Source organism: Lepus europaeus, chromosome 13 (assembly GCF_033115175.1).
Source record: "Lepus europaeus isolate LE1 chromosome 13, mLepTim1.pri, whole genome shotgun sequence".
NCBI classification, from domain to species: Eukaryota; Metazoa; Chordata; class Mammalia; order Lagomorpha; family Leporidae; genus Lepus; species Lepus europaeus.
Genome location: NC_084839.1, coordinates 57,254,963 through 57,269,165, shown reverse-complemented (window position 1 = coordinate 57,269,165; position 14,203 = coordinate 57,254,963). Strand labels below are relative to the sequence as shown.

Genomic DNA, 14,203 nt, shown 5'->3' with positions numbered 1-14,203 from the left:
TACATACTGAGTTGTTGGTGGTACAAATGAAATAAGAGTATGGCTATGATTTTGGTATATTTGAATCTAAGTGAAGGGATACTTGCACCGTTCCATTTTTGTGTATCTGAATTTTTATAATATGTTGAAGTATGCAATAATTTTAAACTGGGAAGTAAAACTGTAATATGTCTTAAAACTCCACTTGGTTTTGAAGGATCTTATGTCAAAACAACAACAAACATTTCTCTACATAAAATTAAACCCATCCTGGTGTTTTAATTTATTAAAATATTGAGATACTGAAATTGAGATAAAGTGGATTTGGGCTTCCACTTACCAATCCTGCAATCTTGAGAAATTGCCTGGAAGATGTTTAGTGAGGAAGTATAGCAAAAAATAACAAAATTAGTGTTAAAAATAGTGGGTTGGTACAGATGTAATTGAATCAATGATTTTGATGCATGTCATAATATAAATAGCTATAAAGTAATACAGAGGGAAGAAAAATTTATTTCCACTAATATTTTCTTTTAGGCATTTGACATTATCACAGACTGATATGGCAGCACTTACAGGAGGCAAGGTAATAACTTCTCCAATTTTAGACAAATTGGGCATTGTAAAAATAATAACAGTTCTTAAATGAAAAACTTTTGCTTTTAACAGGGATTTCCCTTCTTGTTTCAACACATTCGTGATGGCATCAATATAAGACAAACTTGTAATCTGATTTTCAGCCTGTGTCGATACAATAATCGACTTGCAGAACATGTAAGTTCTGAGAAACAGTTTTAAAATTTTTTTACTAATTTTGCAAAGAATATTCTGAAATCCTTTTTCTTTTTCAGATTGTATCTATGCTTTTCACATCAATAGCAAAGTTGACTCCTGAGGTAGGTAAACATTTATTAATTCATGTTTTTCTTTTAAAGATTTATTTATTTGAAAGAGTTACAGAGAGAGGTAGAGACAGAGAGAGAGGTCTTCCATCCACTGGTTCGCTCCCCAGATGGCTGCAACAGTCAGAGTTGTACCGATCTGAAGCCAGGAGCCAGGAGCTTCTTCCACGCAGGTGCAGGGGCCCAAGGCTTTCGGCCATCTTCTACTGTTATCTCAGGCCATAGCAGAGAGCTGGATTGGAAAAGGAGCAGCTGGGACTAAACCAGCGCCCGTAAGAGATGCTGGTGCTTTTTGCCAGGGCTTTAACCCGCTATTGTCAGCACCGTTAGTATTTTGAAATGGGCCTCTCTTATTTTTTAGTATATCATTTTATTATTTGAATAAATGGAATTATGTCTTCCTGTAATATAGTTTTCCTAATAAAATATATACATATAAATTAAATTTAATATATCTGAGTGCCATCTAAATGCTCTCTTTTTTTTTTTTTTTTTTTTTAAGATTTATTTATTTGGAATTCAGAGCTTTTCCATTGGTTGAGTCACTCCCCAGATGGCTGCAATAGCCAGGGCTGCCCCAGGCCAAAGCCAGGAGTTTCATATGGGTCTCCCATGTGGGTATCAGGGCCCGGAACACTTGGGCTACACTTTGCTGCTTTTCCCAGGCCATTAGAATGAGATTGGATGGAAAACAGAGCAGCTAGGACAGGAACCAACGCCTTTATGGGATGCTGGTGTCACAGGTGGTGGCTTTACCTCCAATATCAGCTTTTACCTGCTAAACTTAGAAGTTGTTTGGTTTGAATCATGCATCATCACTGCCCAGTTCAAAAAGTAGACTAACTCTAGGACTCTGCATATGTGGAAAATAGAATGCAATACCAAATGAAAGTATACTCTCTCTCTCTCTCTCTCTCTCTCTCTCTCTCTCTCTTTTTTTTTTTTTTTTAAAGATTATTTGAGAAAGCAGAGCTACAAAGAGAGTGTGAGAGACAGGGAGAGGTCTTTCATTGCTGGTTCACTCCCCAAATGGCTGCAATGGCTGGGGCTGGACCAGGCTGAAGCCAGAAACCAGGAGCTCCCTCCAAGTCTCTCACATGACTACCGGGGCCCAAGGACTTATGCCATCCTCTGCTGTCTTCCAAGGCACATTAGCAGGAATCTGGATCAGAAACGGAACAGCCAGGACTTGAACCAGTGCCCATTTGGGATGCTTGTGCCACAGCTCCAGTCCTATGAAAGTTTTTAGTGTTTTTTGTTTTTTGTTTTTTTATTTAGAGGGCTGGCACTGTGGCGTAGCCGGTAAAGCTGCCATCTGCAATGCATGCATCCCGTATGGGTGCCTGTTTGAGTCCTGACTGCTCCTCTTCAGATACAGCTCTCTGTTATGGCCTGGGAAAGCAGTAGAAGATGGCCCAAGTGCTTGGGTCCCTGCACCCACATGGGAGACCCAGAAGAAGCTCCTGGCTCCTGGCTTTGGATCAGCCCAGCTCCAGCCATTACAGCTAATTGGGGAATGAACCAGTGGATGGAAGATCTCTCTCTCTCTATCTCTGTGCCTCCACCTCTTTGTAACTCTGCCTTTCAAATAAATAAGTCTTGATATATATTGAAGGAGCTACAAAGAGAGAGGGACACACACACACACACACAATCACAATCTTCGATCTGCTGGTTCAGTCTCCAGTTGGCTCCAACATCCAACACTGGGCCAGGCTGAGGCCAGGGGTTCTTCCAGGCCTGCCATGTGAGTGGCAAAGCTGCAGACACTTGGGCCATCCTCTACCAGGCCATTAGCAGGGAGCTGGATGGGATGCGAAGCAGCTGGGATTCAAACCAGTACCCATATGGGATGCGGCGGCCTTACCCGCTGTGCCACAACACCAGCCCTTGAAAGTATTTGTAGAATATGAGAATGTCACCACTACTTTAGCAGTGCATGTCGAAAAGTAATAATCCTTCAAGATACATTTGCTGCAGTAGTTAAATCTCTACTTAGGCTGCCCATATGCCATATCCAAGTGCATGGTTCAGGTGCTGTCTCTCCCACTTCCACTCTAGCTTCCTGCTAATGTGTATCCCTGGGAGGTTGCAGATGATGGCTCTAGTACTTGGATCTCTGGCACCCACTTTGGAGACTCAGATTGGGTGTGGCCCAGTCCTGGCTCTTGGTCAAAGATTGATGCAAGATTTTTTTTTAAAGATTTATATATTTATTTCAAAGTCAGAGTTACAGGGAGAAAGAAAGATCAACCTTCCATCTTTGGTTCATCCCCCAATGGCGACAATAACCAGGGCTGGGCCATGCCAAAGGCTAGAGCTGCATCGTGGTCAGCCACCCTGGTGCAGGGGCCCAACCACTTGGGTCATCTGCTGCTTTTCCAGATTTTTTTTTTTTTTTTGGACAGGCAGAGCTAGTGAGAGAGATAGACAGAGAGAAAGGTCTTCCTTTCATTGGTTCACCCCCCAAATGGCTGCTGTGGCTGGTGCGCTGCGCCAATCCGAAGCCAGGAGCCAGGTTCTTCCTCCTGGTCTCCCATGCGGGTGCAGGGTCCAAGCACTTGGGCCATCCTCCACTGTACTCCCGGGCCACAGCAGAGAGCTGGACTAGAAGAGGAGCAACCGGGACAGAACTGGCACCCCTACCGGGACTAGAACTCGGGGTGCCAGTGCGGTGGAGGATTAGCTTAGTGAGCTGCGGCACTGGCCTTTCCCAGTTCTTTTAACAGTGAGCTGGAGCAGGGGAGGGGAGCATCCAGGACATGAACTGGTGTCCCTGTTTGATGCTGGTGTTGCAGATGGCAGTTTGTACTGAGTATACCACATCAGCCTCAATACAGGAAGTTTTTAATTAATGAACAAGATTTATTTTGGAGGTTATGGGGGTATTGATCAAAGGGTGTAAGTTTTTAGTGGATATGGATTAATTTCAAGAGGTCAGTTGTATAACATAGTGACTAGTTAACAATGTATTATTGTGTACTTGAAAATCAGTAGGAGAGTAGATTTTAAGTGAAATTACCACAAAAAAATAAGCATTGAAGTAATGCAAACTGTAATTCTTCCAATTTAGTCTTTCCATGGTGTGTATGTCTGTGTATGATGTTGTATACAGTTAACATATACATTGTTTGTCAGTGTATCTAAATACACAGTCACGTCTGTGTCTTACAGGCTGCCAATCCTTTCTTTAAATTGTTGACGATGCTGATGGAATTTGCTGGTGGACCTCCAGGAATGCCTCCCTTCGCATCTTACATTCTGCAAAGGATTTGGGAGGTGAGTTTTGCAGGATGTCTGCAGCCTTTTCATTTTATAATGCAGCCACTGCCATTTTAAGCATCAATACCTTCTTATTTGTATACTCCCAAAATGGTTTTAGTAAGTCACAGTTCCAAGGAAAAAGAGGAGCTTTAGTCACAAGGGCTGGGGAAGGGAGGAAGGTTTTTAGCCAGTCTCCCATATTAAAAACTAACAGTTCAGCCAATGTGAAGTTCTCATTTCCCCGCCCTCAGAAAAGATTGCGGAGAGCAAGTAGAAACCCTAAAAGTAACAAATGTTTCCAGTAGTTGACAAAAATGATAGAGGAAGCACCAACCACTCCCTTCTTTTCTTTCAAGTTAACTGCTGTGATCACAAAATTTCGGCTTAAAGAATGTTGGAAAAACTCTAGACCAAGGTCAGCCAACCCTTTCTCTGAAGGGCCGAACAGCAAATACTTAAGGCTTTAATGAGCCATGCATCCTCTGTTGAAACTCTTCAAGTCTGCTGTTTTAGCCTGAAAATAACCCCAGATAATAAGTAACTGAGTGGGCATGGCTGTATTCTCATAAAGCAGCAAACACAGGCAGCTGTTGAATTGGGCCTGTTGGCTATGTTTTGCCAACTCTTTTTCCCAGATCCTGAGATTCCCCTTTGCTATGAAAAAAAATCTCCCCAGAAATGCAGTGAGCTACCTCACATTCTCACTTAAGAGTAGGAGTAGTAAGTTGGGTTTGAAATAAGAAACATAAAGGTGAAAAACTTCAGAGATTTAAAAGAACTTTTAAATAATTAAAAGTTTAGGCCGGCGCTGCGATTCAATATAATCCTCTGCCTGCAGCGCCGGCACCCCAGGTTCTAGTCCCGGTCGGGGCGCCGGATTCTGTCCCGGTTGCTCCTCTTCCAGGCCAGCTCTCTGCTGTGGCCCGGGAGTGCAGTGGAGGATGGTCCAAGTGCTTGGGCCCTGCACCCGCATGGGAGACCAGGAGAAGCACCTGGTTCCCGGCTTTGGATCAGCATGGTGCACTGGCTGCAGCGGCCATTGAGGGGTGAACCAACGGAAAAGGAAGACCTTACTCTCTGTCTCTCTCTCTCACTGCCCACTCTGCTTGTCAAAAAAAAAAAATAATAATAATAATAATAATTGTAATTTTAAAGACATCTTAGTCATTGAGTTCTCATGTTTGTCCTATAAAGTCCTTGGTTATTTTAAATTTATTTTGAGAATAGATTTTCCTGAACATTTCCTATTGGTAGGAAAAAGTAGCTTTAAAAATGGGAAAAAGATAAAACTTCATTGGACTCTAGTTTTCAAAAAATGACTTTAGCTTTAAGGGTTTAATGGTGTATACCAAAAAGAAGTATAAAAAGTAACTGCTCATTCAGTTGGCCTCATATTCTGTTCTTGTCATTTTTGTTTGTAGGTGATTGAATACAATCCTTCTCAGTGTCTGGATTGGTTGGCTGTACAGACACCCCGAAATAAACTGGCACACAGCTGGGTCCTACAGAATATGGAAAACTGGGTCGAGCGGTTTCTTTTGGCTCACAATTATCCTAGAGTCAGGACTTGTAAGTCAAATGTTCAGAATTTAACAAGCCGTTTATTGTTGTTTTAAGTTTAGGGTTTTTTTTTTTCTTTCTTTCTTTCTTTCTTTCTTTCTTTTTTTTTTTTTTTTTTAAGACAACTGATATTCCCATTTGCTATGCTCTTAGATCTGTTATCAAAGGCCAAAATTCTATCAGTATTTGGAAACATGTAACATTGTTTTACAAATATTTGCAGTGTTTTGTTCTTTAAGGAGAAAAAAACATGTATCCTTTGGGTGACATCACCACTTCCATTTTTGTTTCTTTCAGAGAATGACAAAGCACAATCAACATTAGGAAAGGGAGTAAAATATCAGAAAATCCTACCTTAAAAGTAACTATTGAGGAAGCTAAGAGTAAAATACTAATAAGGGTATAAAATAATTAGAGATAATATTAACTGAAATTTTGAGTTAAATATTAAACACCATTGTACACAAGTCAGTAAAGAATAAAGATCTTAGAAGACAGATGGACAAATATCAAAAGCAGTTATTTTGCAGGATGTAAACTTATTTGTATATAAATAGAATATGTTCATCTTGATAGTTCAAAGAAAATAAATCAGAATTAGTGAGTTTTGAAATTTTTCTGATCTTTGAAAATGTGTTTTCAAGCTGTCCGCTGAGAAGGGCCTACAGTCCTTGACAATCTGGTATCAACAAATCACATAACCCAGATGTTGGATTCTGAACATCATTCTCCAATAAAAGGATTCACAGTTCCTTGGAGAAGTAATTTTAGAGCAAGGTATATAGCAGAAGAACCTAGTGAATCTTGTAGTGGAAGAAAGTAAGGGAGTACTCAAAACACAAAATCATGGGAGCGTGTCCAAGGAACCCAGAGCCTAACCTGAAAGTACCTTTCGATGGCTAAAGCTAGAACAAGGAGAGTAATTAAATAACATGGCATAGAGCCCAGAGTATAAAATAGGTGCCATGAACTTGTACTGATAAAAATAAATGATGTGTAAAAATAAATGCAGATGAAACGAATGTCCCAGATAGAAATTATGGCAAATAACTTAGTGTAACACCCTTCCCTGTGCCTCCCCACCCCCACCTGCCAGAGAATGTAGCTTAACTCCTAAGTCCTTGAGTATGAGTTTTCAAAGAATAGAACATAAGGTAACTTTATAGAACATGAGAAATAACTTCATAGTGAAGAAACTTAACACCCAGCCAAGTGATTAAGGTTAACATCATCACAGATAAGTTGATAACATGTGCCCTGGCACAGTGTGATGCAAAGGGCAATTCATCAGTTTATCTTTGTGGGCATTTTTCCAAAAGCCCACAACCTAAGTCTTAACCATGGTAAATGTCAGACAAACGCAGGTTGAGGGACATTCTGTGAAATGCTTTCAAGCTGTCAAGGCCATCATAAGCAAGGAAGGTCTGAGGAACTGTCACAAAAAAAGGAAATTTCAAAGGACACAATGACTAAAGGAACATATCCTAGGTGGAATCCTGGGAGAATATTTTTTTAAAAGACCATTAAAGCAAAGCTAGTGAAATCTAAATACAATATGGAATTTCATTACCAGTACTGGCTCTTTAGTTACAACAAATGTACTATAGTGAGACTAGATATTACCAGTAGGAGAAACTGGATGAGAGGTGTACAGATATTACCTGTTCTAAAATAAAAGATTTATTGAGAGAAATATGTATCAGTAAAAAGGACACATGAGTTGGCATTGGCAGTCTGCTTATGGGCTCGTTTTTCTTTCCAGTTTAGTTAACCCCGTAACAGGATATTTTTAAGAGCTTGTCCTGAAACCTGAGCATAAAACAATTAAAAAAAAGTCTGCTGAACCAAGAAAAGCTTTTTAGTCAACTGTTACACCTGATACAAAAGTATTTCAGAAAGTTAATGGAAAATGGAATTAAAATATAGTTTTTTTTTTGTTCCTCTAAAATTTGAAATCTGGGCATGTAGTTACTCCTGCAGTTCTGAGGAAATGGCTGTCTTGTGCACTGCAATGACATCGTAATAGTATGCGACAGACTGCAGTTCAACACTGTGGATTCAGATGCCTCTTTAACACGATAAAACCATTTCATCGATTGTGCTTTAAGTCATTCAATATGTGAATACCATATTGCATTATTTGTAATTGTGAAAAATTAAAAATTCAGTTATGAAACAAATTGCTAAATTTTATCATTTTAAAATTATAAGTTCTTCAAAAAGTTTATAGAAAACATATCATGAAAAAATGCATGGATTTCAAAATTTATTGCATGAAAATAAATTTTAACTTTGAGTTGAGTTCCATTTTTCCATAAACTTTTTAAGTAGCCTCATATGATTGTGAACATTGTATAATAATAAAAAAAAGATAGACGCAGGTATTCTTAAATTATAACAAAGCAGTTTTTAACAGATTGTCTCTTTTTCCAGTTTAATTTTCTTAACAGTTCTCAAACACAAACATAATTTCAAAATTGTGTTTTTCTCCCTAGCAGAATTTATTTTTGCTTAAAAGCATACAGCTATTTATATAAATGAAGACACACTTTGGTATGTGATGAAGCAAAGCAAAATGTCAATTGAGTAGCTTTTTTTTTTTCAACTTTTTTAGTATGTTGGAAAATATTCTTATTGTTGAAGTAATACTGTGTAACTTAAATCAATTTTTTAAAATCATAAGTTACTTTTCTCAATTGCTATTTTCTGCAGAAATTGAGCAGGCTGATATCTACATGCCAAATTCTTACATTTGAAACAATACCAAAGTAAGGCTAAAAATATCAAACTAACCAGAGTAGTATATAGGTAAACACATATGCAAAAAATGGAGTTTGTGCACAGATAGTTTTAATTTGAAATTAATTTATAAAGTAAAATATAATTGATTTTTTAAACCATGACTTATTTGCTTTGACACCATGATAGAAAGTATCAAATTATGGTAGAATGGCAGGAGATAGAACTAGTAGTGGGTGTTTTGAAAAGAGCCAAAAGTCTCAGGCATGAGGGTCTTGGAAAGGATCTGTGACAGATGTTGTTTCTGTGTTTAGCCCATCAGAATGGGTTTGAATCCCAGCTCTGCCACTAACTGTGTACATCTGGGGTAGTCCTAGATTAAGCCTAAATGAAGGTTAGGATACTAAAAGCATTGCCTACCACATAGTTATTATGTCCAGTAGTGTACACTGTATAAACATTAGCAATTCTTGTTAATACTGTTAATGTTTGTTTTTACCATTGTCTTTATCTTCATTGTATTTTACCATTGTTTTTCAAAGCCTGATCTAGGCCCCTCCTCTTTATCTGTCTTTGCCTCTGTAAGATTCAGGTTTTTCCATTTACCATCACCTATATCCAGGCTGATTGTGAGGACTAAATTAGATTTTTATAAAGTACTTATCTCAATACCTTGCACATAGTATCTGCTTTTAGAAGTGGATTCTGTTAAGTCATTAGCTGCTCAGAATTATAATAGTTTTAATGATGGTTTTCAGGTATATTGAAGGATAAAGTCTTTCAAGTAAAAAGAAAACTAAGACCATAAAATGTTAAATAATTTAACCATGTTAGGCAGTTTTGGGTGGATCTTCTGTCTCCATGTGCTGTTTTGTTCTAGAAATCATATTCTTTGCTCAGAATAAATAAAAGATTATATTAACCACTACAATTCTACATCTTGGGGAAGCCAAACAGAAGAGATTTTACAACTTTCTAAGGAGCCAGGCATTTGGCACAGAGGTTAAGATGCTGCTTTTAACTTCCTGCTAATGTGAATACTGAAAGGTAGCAAGTGATGCCTCAAGTACTCGTGCCCCTGCCACCCATGTGGGAGACTCTGAGTTCCAGGTTCCTGGTTTCAGCCTGGCCCAGCCCCAGTTGTTGGAGGCACTTGGGAGTGAACCAGTGGATAGATCTCTCTCTCTCTCTCTGCCTTTCAAATAAGTAAAAAAACAATTCAAGAAAAATTTTAAAAGCCTGTTTGAGGGTGGGCATTTGACCCTGTGTTTAAGATGCCAGCATCTCATATCCAAGTACCTGACTCCAGTTTCTGATGCCAGCTTCCTCCTAATTCAGAATCTGGGAGGTGGGGATGATGGCTCATGTGTAACAGGTATCTGCTACCCACATAGAAGACTCAACTTGAGTTCCTGGCTCCTGGTTTTGGCCTTGGCCTAGTCTATAATCACAGGCATTTGGTGGTGGTGGTGGGGGTGGGGGTGCATCAGTGACTGGGAGTACGCTTGCTTGCATGCATGGGCAACTCTCTACCTCTCTCTGTGTCTCAAAGTTAAAAAAAAAAGTGTTAATGGCATTAGTCGCCACTTAAAATAAACAATGATGGCAGAATGAAAGGTATTGGTGGTTTCTGTCACACCTTGAAGTGTTTTTGAGGGCCAAGGGTAAAGCAGAAAGATATTAAGAACGATGTTCATGTCCCTTAATTTATATTCATTTTAATTATTAAAGGGAAGAGTGGCTTTGTGTTTAATGACTGCTCTTCAGTCTATTTTATATCTTATAAGGATCTGACAGTTTTGTTTTACATTTTATAGCTGCAGCTTATCTTCTGGTGTCCCTTATACCAAGCAATTCATTCCGCCAGATGTTCCGGTCAACAAGGTCTTTGCACATCCCAACCCGTGACCTTCCACTCAGTCCAGACACAACAGTAGTCCTACATCAGGTCTACAACGTGCTCCTTGGTTTGCTCTCAAGAGCCAAACTTTATGTTGATGCTGCTGTTCATGGCACTACAAAGCTAGTGCCCTATTTTAGCTTTATGACTTACTGTTTAATTTCCAAAACTGAGAAGCTGATGTTTTCCACATATTTCATGGATTTGTGGAACCTTTTCCAGCCTAAACTTTCTGAGCCAGCAATAGCTACAAATCACAATAAACAGGCTTTGCTTTCATTTTGGTACAATGTGTGTGCTGACTGTCCAGAGAATATCCGCCTTATTGTTCAGAACCCAGTGGTAACCAAGAACATTGCCTTCAATTACATCCTTGCTGACCATGATGATCAGGATGTGGTGCTTTTTAACCGTGGGATGCTGCCCGCCTACTACGGCATTCTGAGGCTCTGCTGTGAGCAGTCTCCTGCATTCACTCGACAACTGGCTTCTCACCAGAATATCCAGTGGGCCTTTAAGAATCTTACGCCACATGCCAGCCAATACCCTGGAGTGAGTAAAATTGTTACTCTTGTATCTGTACCCTAAAACTGATTGGAAATAATCTGTTTTTCCCCTTGTGGGAAATGGTGACAAAATATAGAAGAATGGTTTTAAATTAGTACTTAATACATATTTGCTTTCTTGAATACGCATATGAAATGCTATATTGTTATAAAATTGGTATGTTTGTAGAAGACATTTCTCAGGTTGAAGTTAAAATTTTTTCTCTAATGGAATTTACCTTTTTCAATTTGTGGTTTTGAAAAGATAACTTTCATGTGTACCAAATGAAAAAAGTCTGCCCTGTGGTACAGTTTAGGAAAATTGAGTACTTTAATAGGTATTCACTATGAAGATCTACATACTTTGTTAGGCTATGTGCTAGACACCATTTTATCCTAAGCCTGTACCTATTGTTTCTGAAGCTACAGCCAAGTAAATGAAATGTCCAAGAAGTGTCAGGGTACAAGGATGCAGTCTAAATCTGATCCTTTTGCTCTGCAGACTATTTGTAGATTTCATATTAAATTTTTTTCCATCTATAAAACCTTTATTCCTGGATACTACTTTAATTACTAAATATGATACCTAGAATAGAATATACCTCTGACAAGTGTTAGGTGAGTTAGAATGCTTATTCCCTGTGTTGTTGCTTGCTCTTGATATCAGTGAAGTGTAATGCATTTTGTGGTAGAAACTTAATAGATTTTGACAGAAATGGTGCTTACATCTGTTTTTGCTATAAAGTAAAAAATTGAAGATTTCAGTTCATAAATACGTGTTTGAAAAGCAGTCCTTACCTAACTGCACATAAGTGAGTTTAGAAAATCACAACTATTGATTTTACTAAAATATTAGTTATTATATGTCATCTATCAGGAATGTCAACTAAGCATTCATCTAATCATTTGAAAGGTCATTCAAAATGTTGCTACAAAAAGTTATCTCAGAAACACTTTTAAATCAGGTATAACTTAGACATGTAAATCTTTCTAACAAAGTAATGATTTCTCCTTATTAAATATAAAGGGACAGGGAATTGGCCTAGCCTGTCTCTGGATACACATTTGAACTAGTGCTTTAAATTATGTTAAAACTAAAAATTATATTTACTTGTAGTTTTTAACCTATCTGATCTTGATTTTAAAATTTCTTGATTTTTTTAGTGCACAATGGGAGGGTACTTTTAAAAGTTCCATGGAAAATGTAAGAAAAAACTAAGTATTTTGCTGCAAAAAATTCTGAAATCCACACATATTTTTATAATGGGCTTTTTCCATGGGTTTTGAAAGATCTTCCTGTGTTTTTGTTTGTTTGTTTGTTTGTTTGTTTTTCTTTAAAATAGAATTAGGGATTAGTGCAGTTTTAAGTGGTGGCTAGTGAGTATAACATTCAAAAGTAAGAAATAGATGTTTTACAGTATTGTAGGATTAAAAGAACCTCATCATGTTTCTTTACCTTTTCTAGGCAGTGGAAGAACTATTTAATCTGATGCAACTCTTTATAGCTCAGAGACCAGATATGAGAGAAGAAGAACTAGAAGATATTAAACAGTTTAAGAAAACAACCATAAGTTGTTACTTACGTTGCCTAGATGGCCGCTCCTGCTGGACAACTTTAATAAGGTAATAACAATGTTTTCTGTAGTTTTTTTGTGTGTGCCATTTGTTTTGTTTTTCCAAGTGAGGAGATGGAGACCATCCTTTTGACATTAAAAGAGAAATAATTTATATTATTAATAACAGTTTAATAATTTCATATTAAGGTTATTGGGGAAGTGCCTGTGCATTTAGACACATTGGAAGAAGTCATATTTTGAGCAATTTTTGCAGTTTTTCTTTTGGTTTGTATTTTTGTGTGGTTTTATCACGATCCTAGGGCTACAGGGACCCTTACTGTACAATCTTCCCAAACTTTGAACTATCTTGTCTATGGCAGCTCATCCTAACTTAACACTTGGGTAGTTCAGTTGTAGAGGCCTCCAGAACCTGAGTTCTCCATCTTTGGTCAAATCTGTTAGGTTTTCCTTCTTGTTTGCCCATGTCTATGTGTTTGGCTTTATTTTCTGTAGAAATTGGCCAGAATAACAAAACATAAATTTTACAATTAATTGTTCATAGCTACAGAAGTTACTGAATGGCTGCAGAGGAACTACTATAGATTACACTTAATTCCCTTCACCTGTAGATATTTGTTCAGGCTAATTTCTTTTTCCTCCCCTTTCCCCTTCTTCTTCCTCTTCCTTTCTTGATTTGAAAGGCAGAGTTACAGAGAATCAGAGGTAGAGAAAAAGAGAGAAGTCTTCCATCCGCTGTTTCACTCCCAAATGGCCACAACAGCCAGAGCTGGGCCAAAATGGAGCCAGGGGCTTTCTCTGAGTCTCTCCTGCTGGTGCAGGGGCCCAAGCACTTGGACCATCTTCCACTGCTTTCCCAGGCCATAGCAGAGAGCTGGATCGGAAGTGGAGCAGCTGAGACTTGAATTGGCGCCCATATGGGATGCCGGCACTGCTGGCATCAGTTTTACCCACTGTGCCATGGTGTCAGCCCCTCAGGCTAATTTCTTAAAATGCCTCTCTGTATTAGGTCTAAGACTTAGAGATTATGTCCTTTCTTAGGCACACTTTTAAAAAACATTATTTGAAATGCAGAGTTACAGAGAGGCAGAGGCAGAAAGAGAGTTCCATCCACTGGTTCACTCTCCAAATGGCCGCAATGGCTGGAGCTGTGCTGATCCAAAGCCAGGAACCAGGAGCTTCTTCTGGGTCTCCCACATGGATGCAGGGACCCAAGCACTTGGGCCAACTTCCACTGCTTTCCCAGGCCATAGCAGAGAGCTGGATGGGAAGCGGAGCAGCAGATACTCACCCGGCGTCCATAGGGGATGCCAGCATTGCAGACAGTGGCTTTACCCACTATGCTAGCACCAGCTCACTTTTTTTTTTTTTTTTTTGCTGACAGGCAGAGTGGACAGTGAGAGAGAGAGAGACAGAGAGAAAGGTCTTCCTTTTCTGTTGATTCACCCCCCCAGTGGCCGCTGCGGCCGGTGCACTGTGGCCGGCGCACCGCGCTGATCCGAATCCAGGAGCTAGGTGCTTCTCCTGGTCTCCCATGCGGGTGCAGGGCCCAAGCACTTGGGCCATCCTCCACTGCACTCACGGGCCACAGCAGAGAGCTGGAAAGGAAGAGGAGAGACTGGGACAGAACCCGGTGTGCCGGCGCCGCAGGTGGAGGACTAGCCTATTGAGCCGTGGCACCGGCCTCCAAACACATTCTAATGTAGTAAAGCACACGCCCTAATGCAGTAAAGCCATGTG

The 14,203-nt window shown here is 39.3% G+C and overlaps 1 protein-coding gene across 3 annotated transcripts in view; it reads left to right on the top strand.

Annotated features, from left to right (window-relative positions):
- Positions 1-14,203, top strand: part of USP34 (ubiquitin specific peptidase 34) — a 235,373-nt gene that overhangs the window by 199,501 nt on the left and 21,669 nt on the right. For all 3 annotated transcript variants that reach the window (XM_062209502.1, XM_062209503.1, XM_062209501.1), the window contains 7 exons: positions 517-565; positions 649-753; positions 831-875; positions 4,056-4,160; positions 5,567-5,714; positions 10,262-10,896; positions 12,355-12,512. In XM_062209502.1, the coding sequence (XP_062065486.1) occupies positions 517-565; positions 649-753; positions 831-875; positions 4,056-4,160; positions 5,567-5,714; positions 10,262-10,896; positions 12,355-12,512 (1,245 nt within the window). The remainder of the gene's footprint in view (positions 1-516; positions 566-648; positions 754-830; positions 876-4,055; positions 4,161-5,566; positions 5,715-10,261; positions 10,897-12,354; positions 12,513-14,203) is intronic.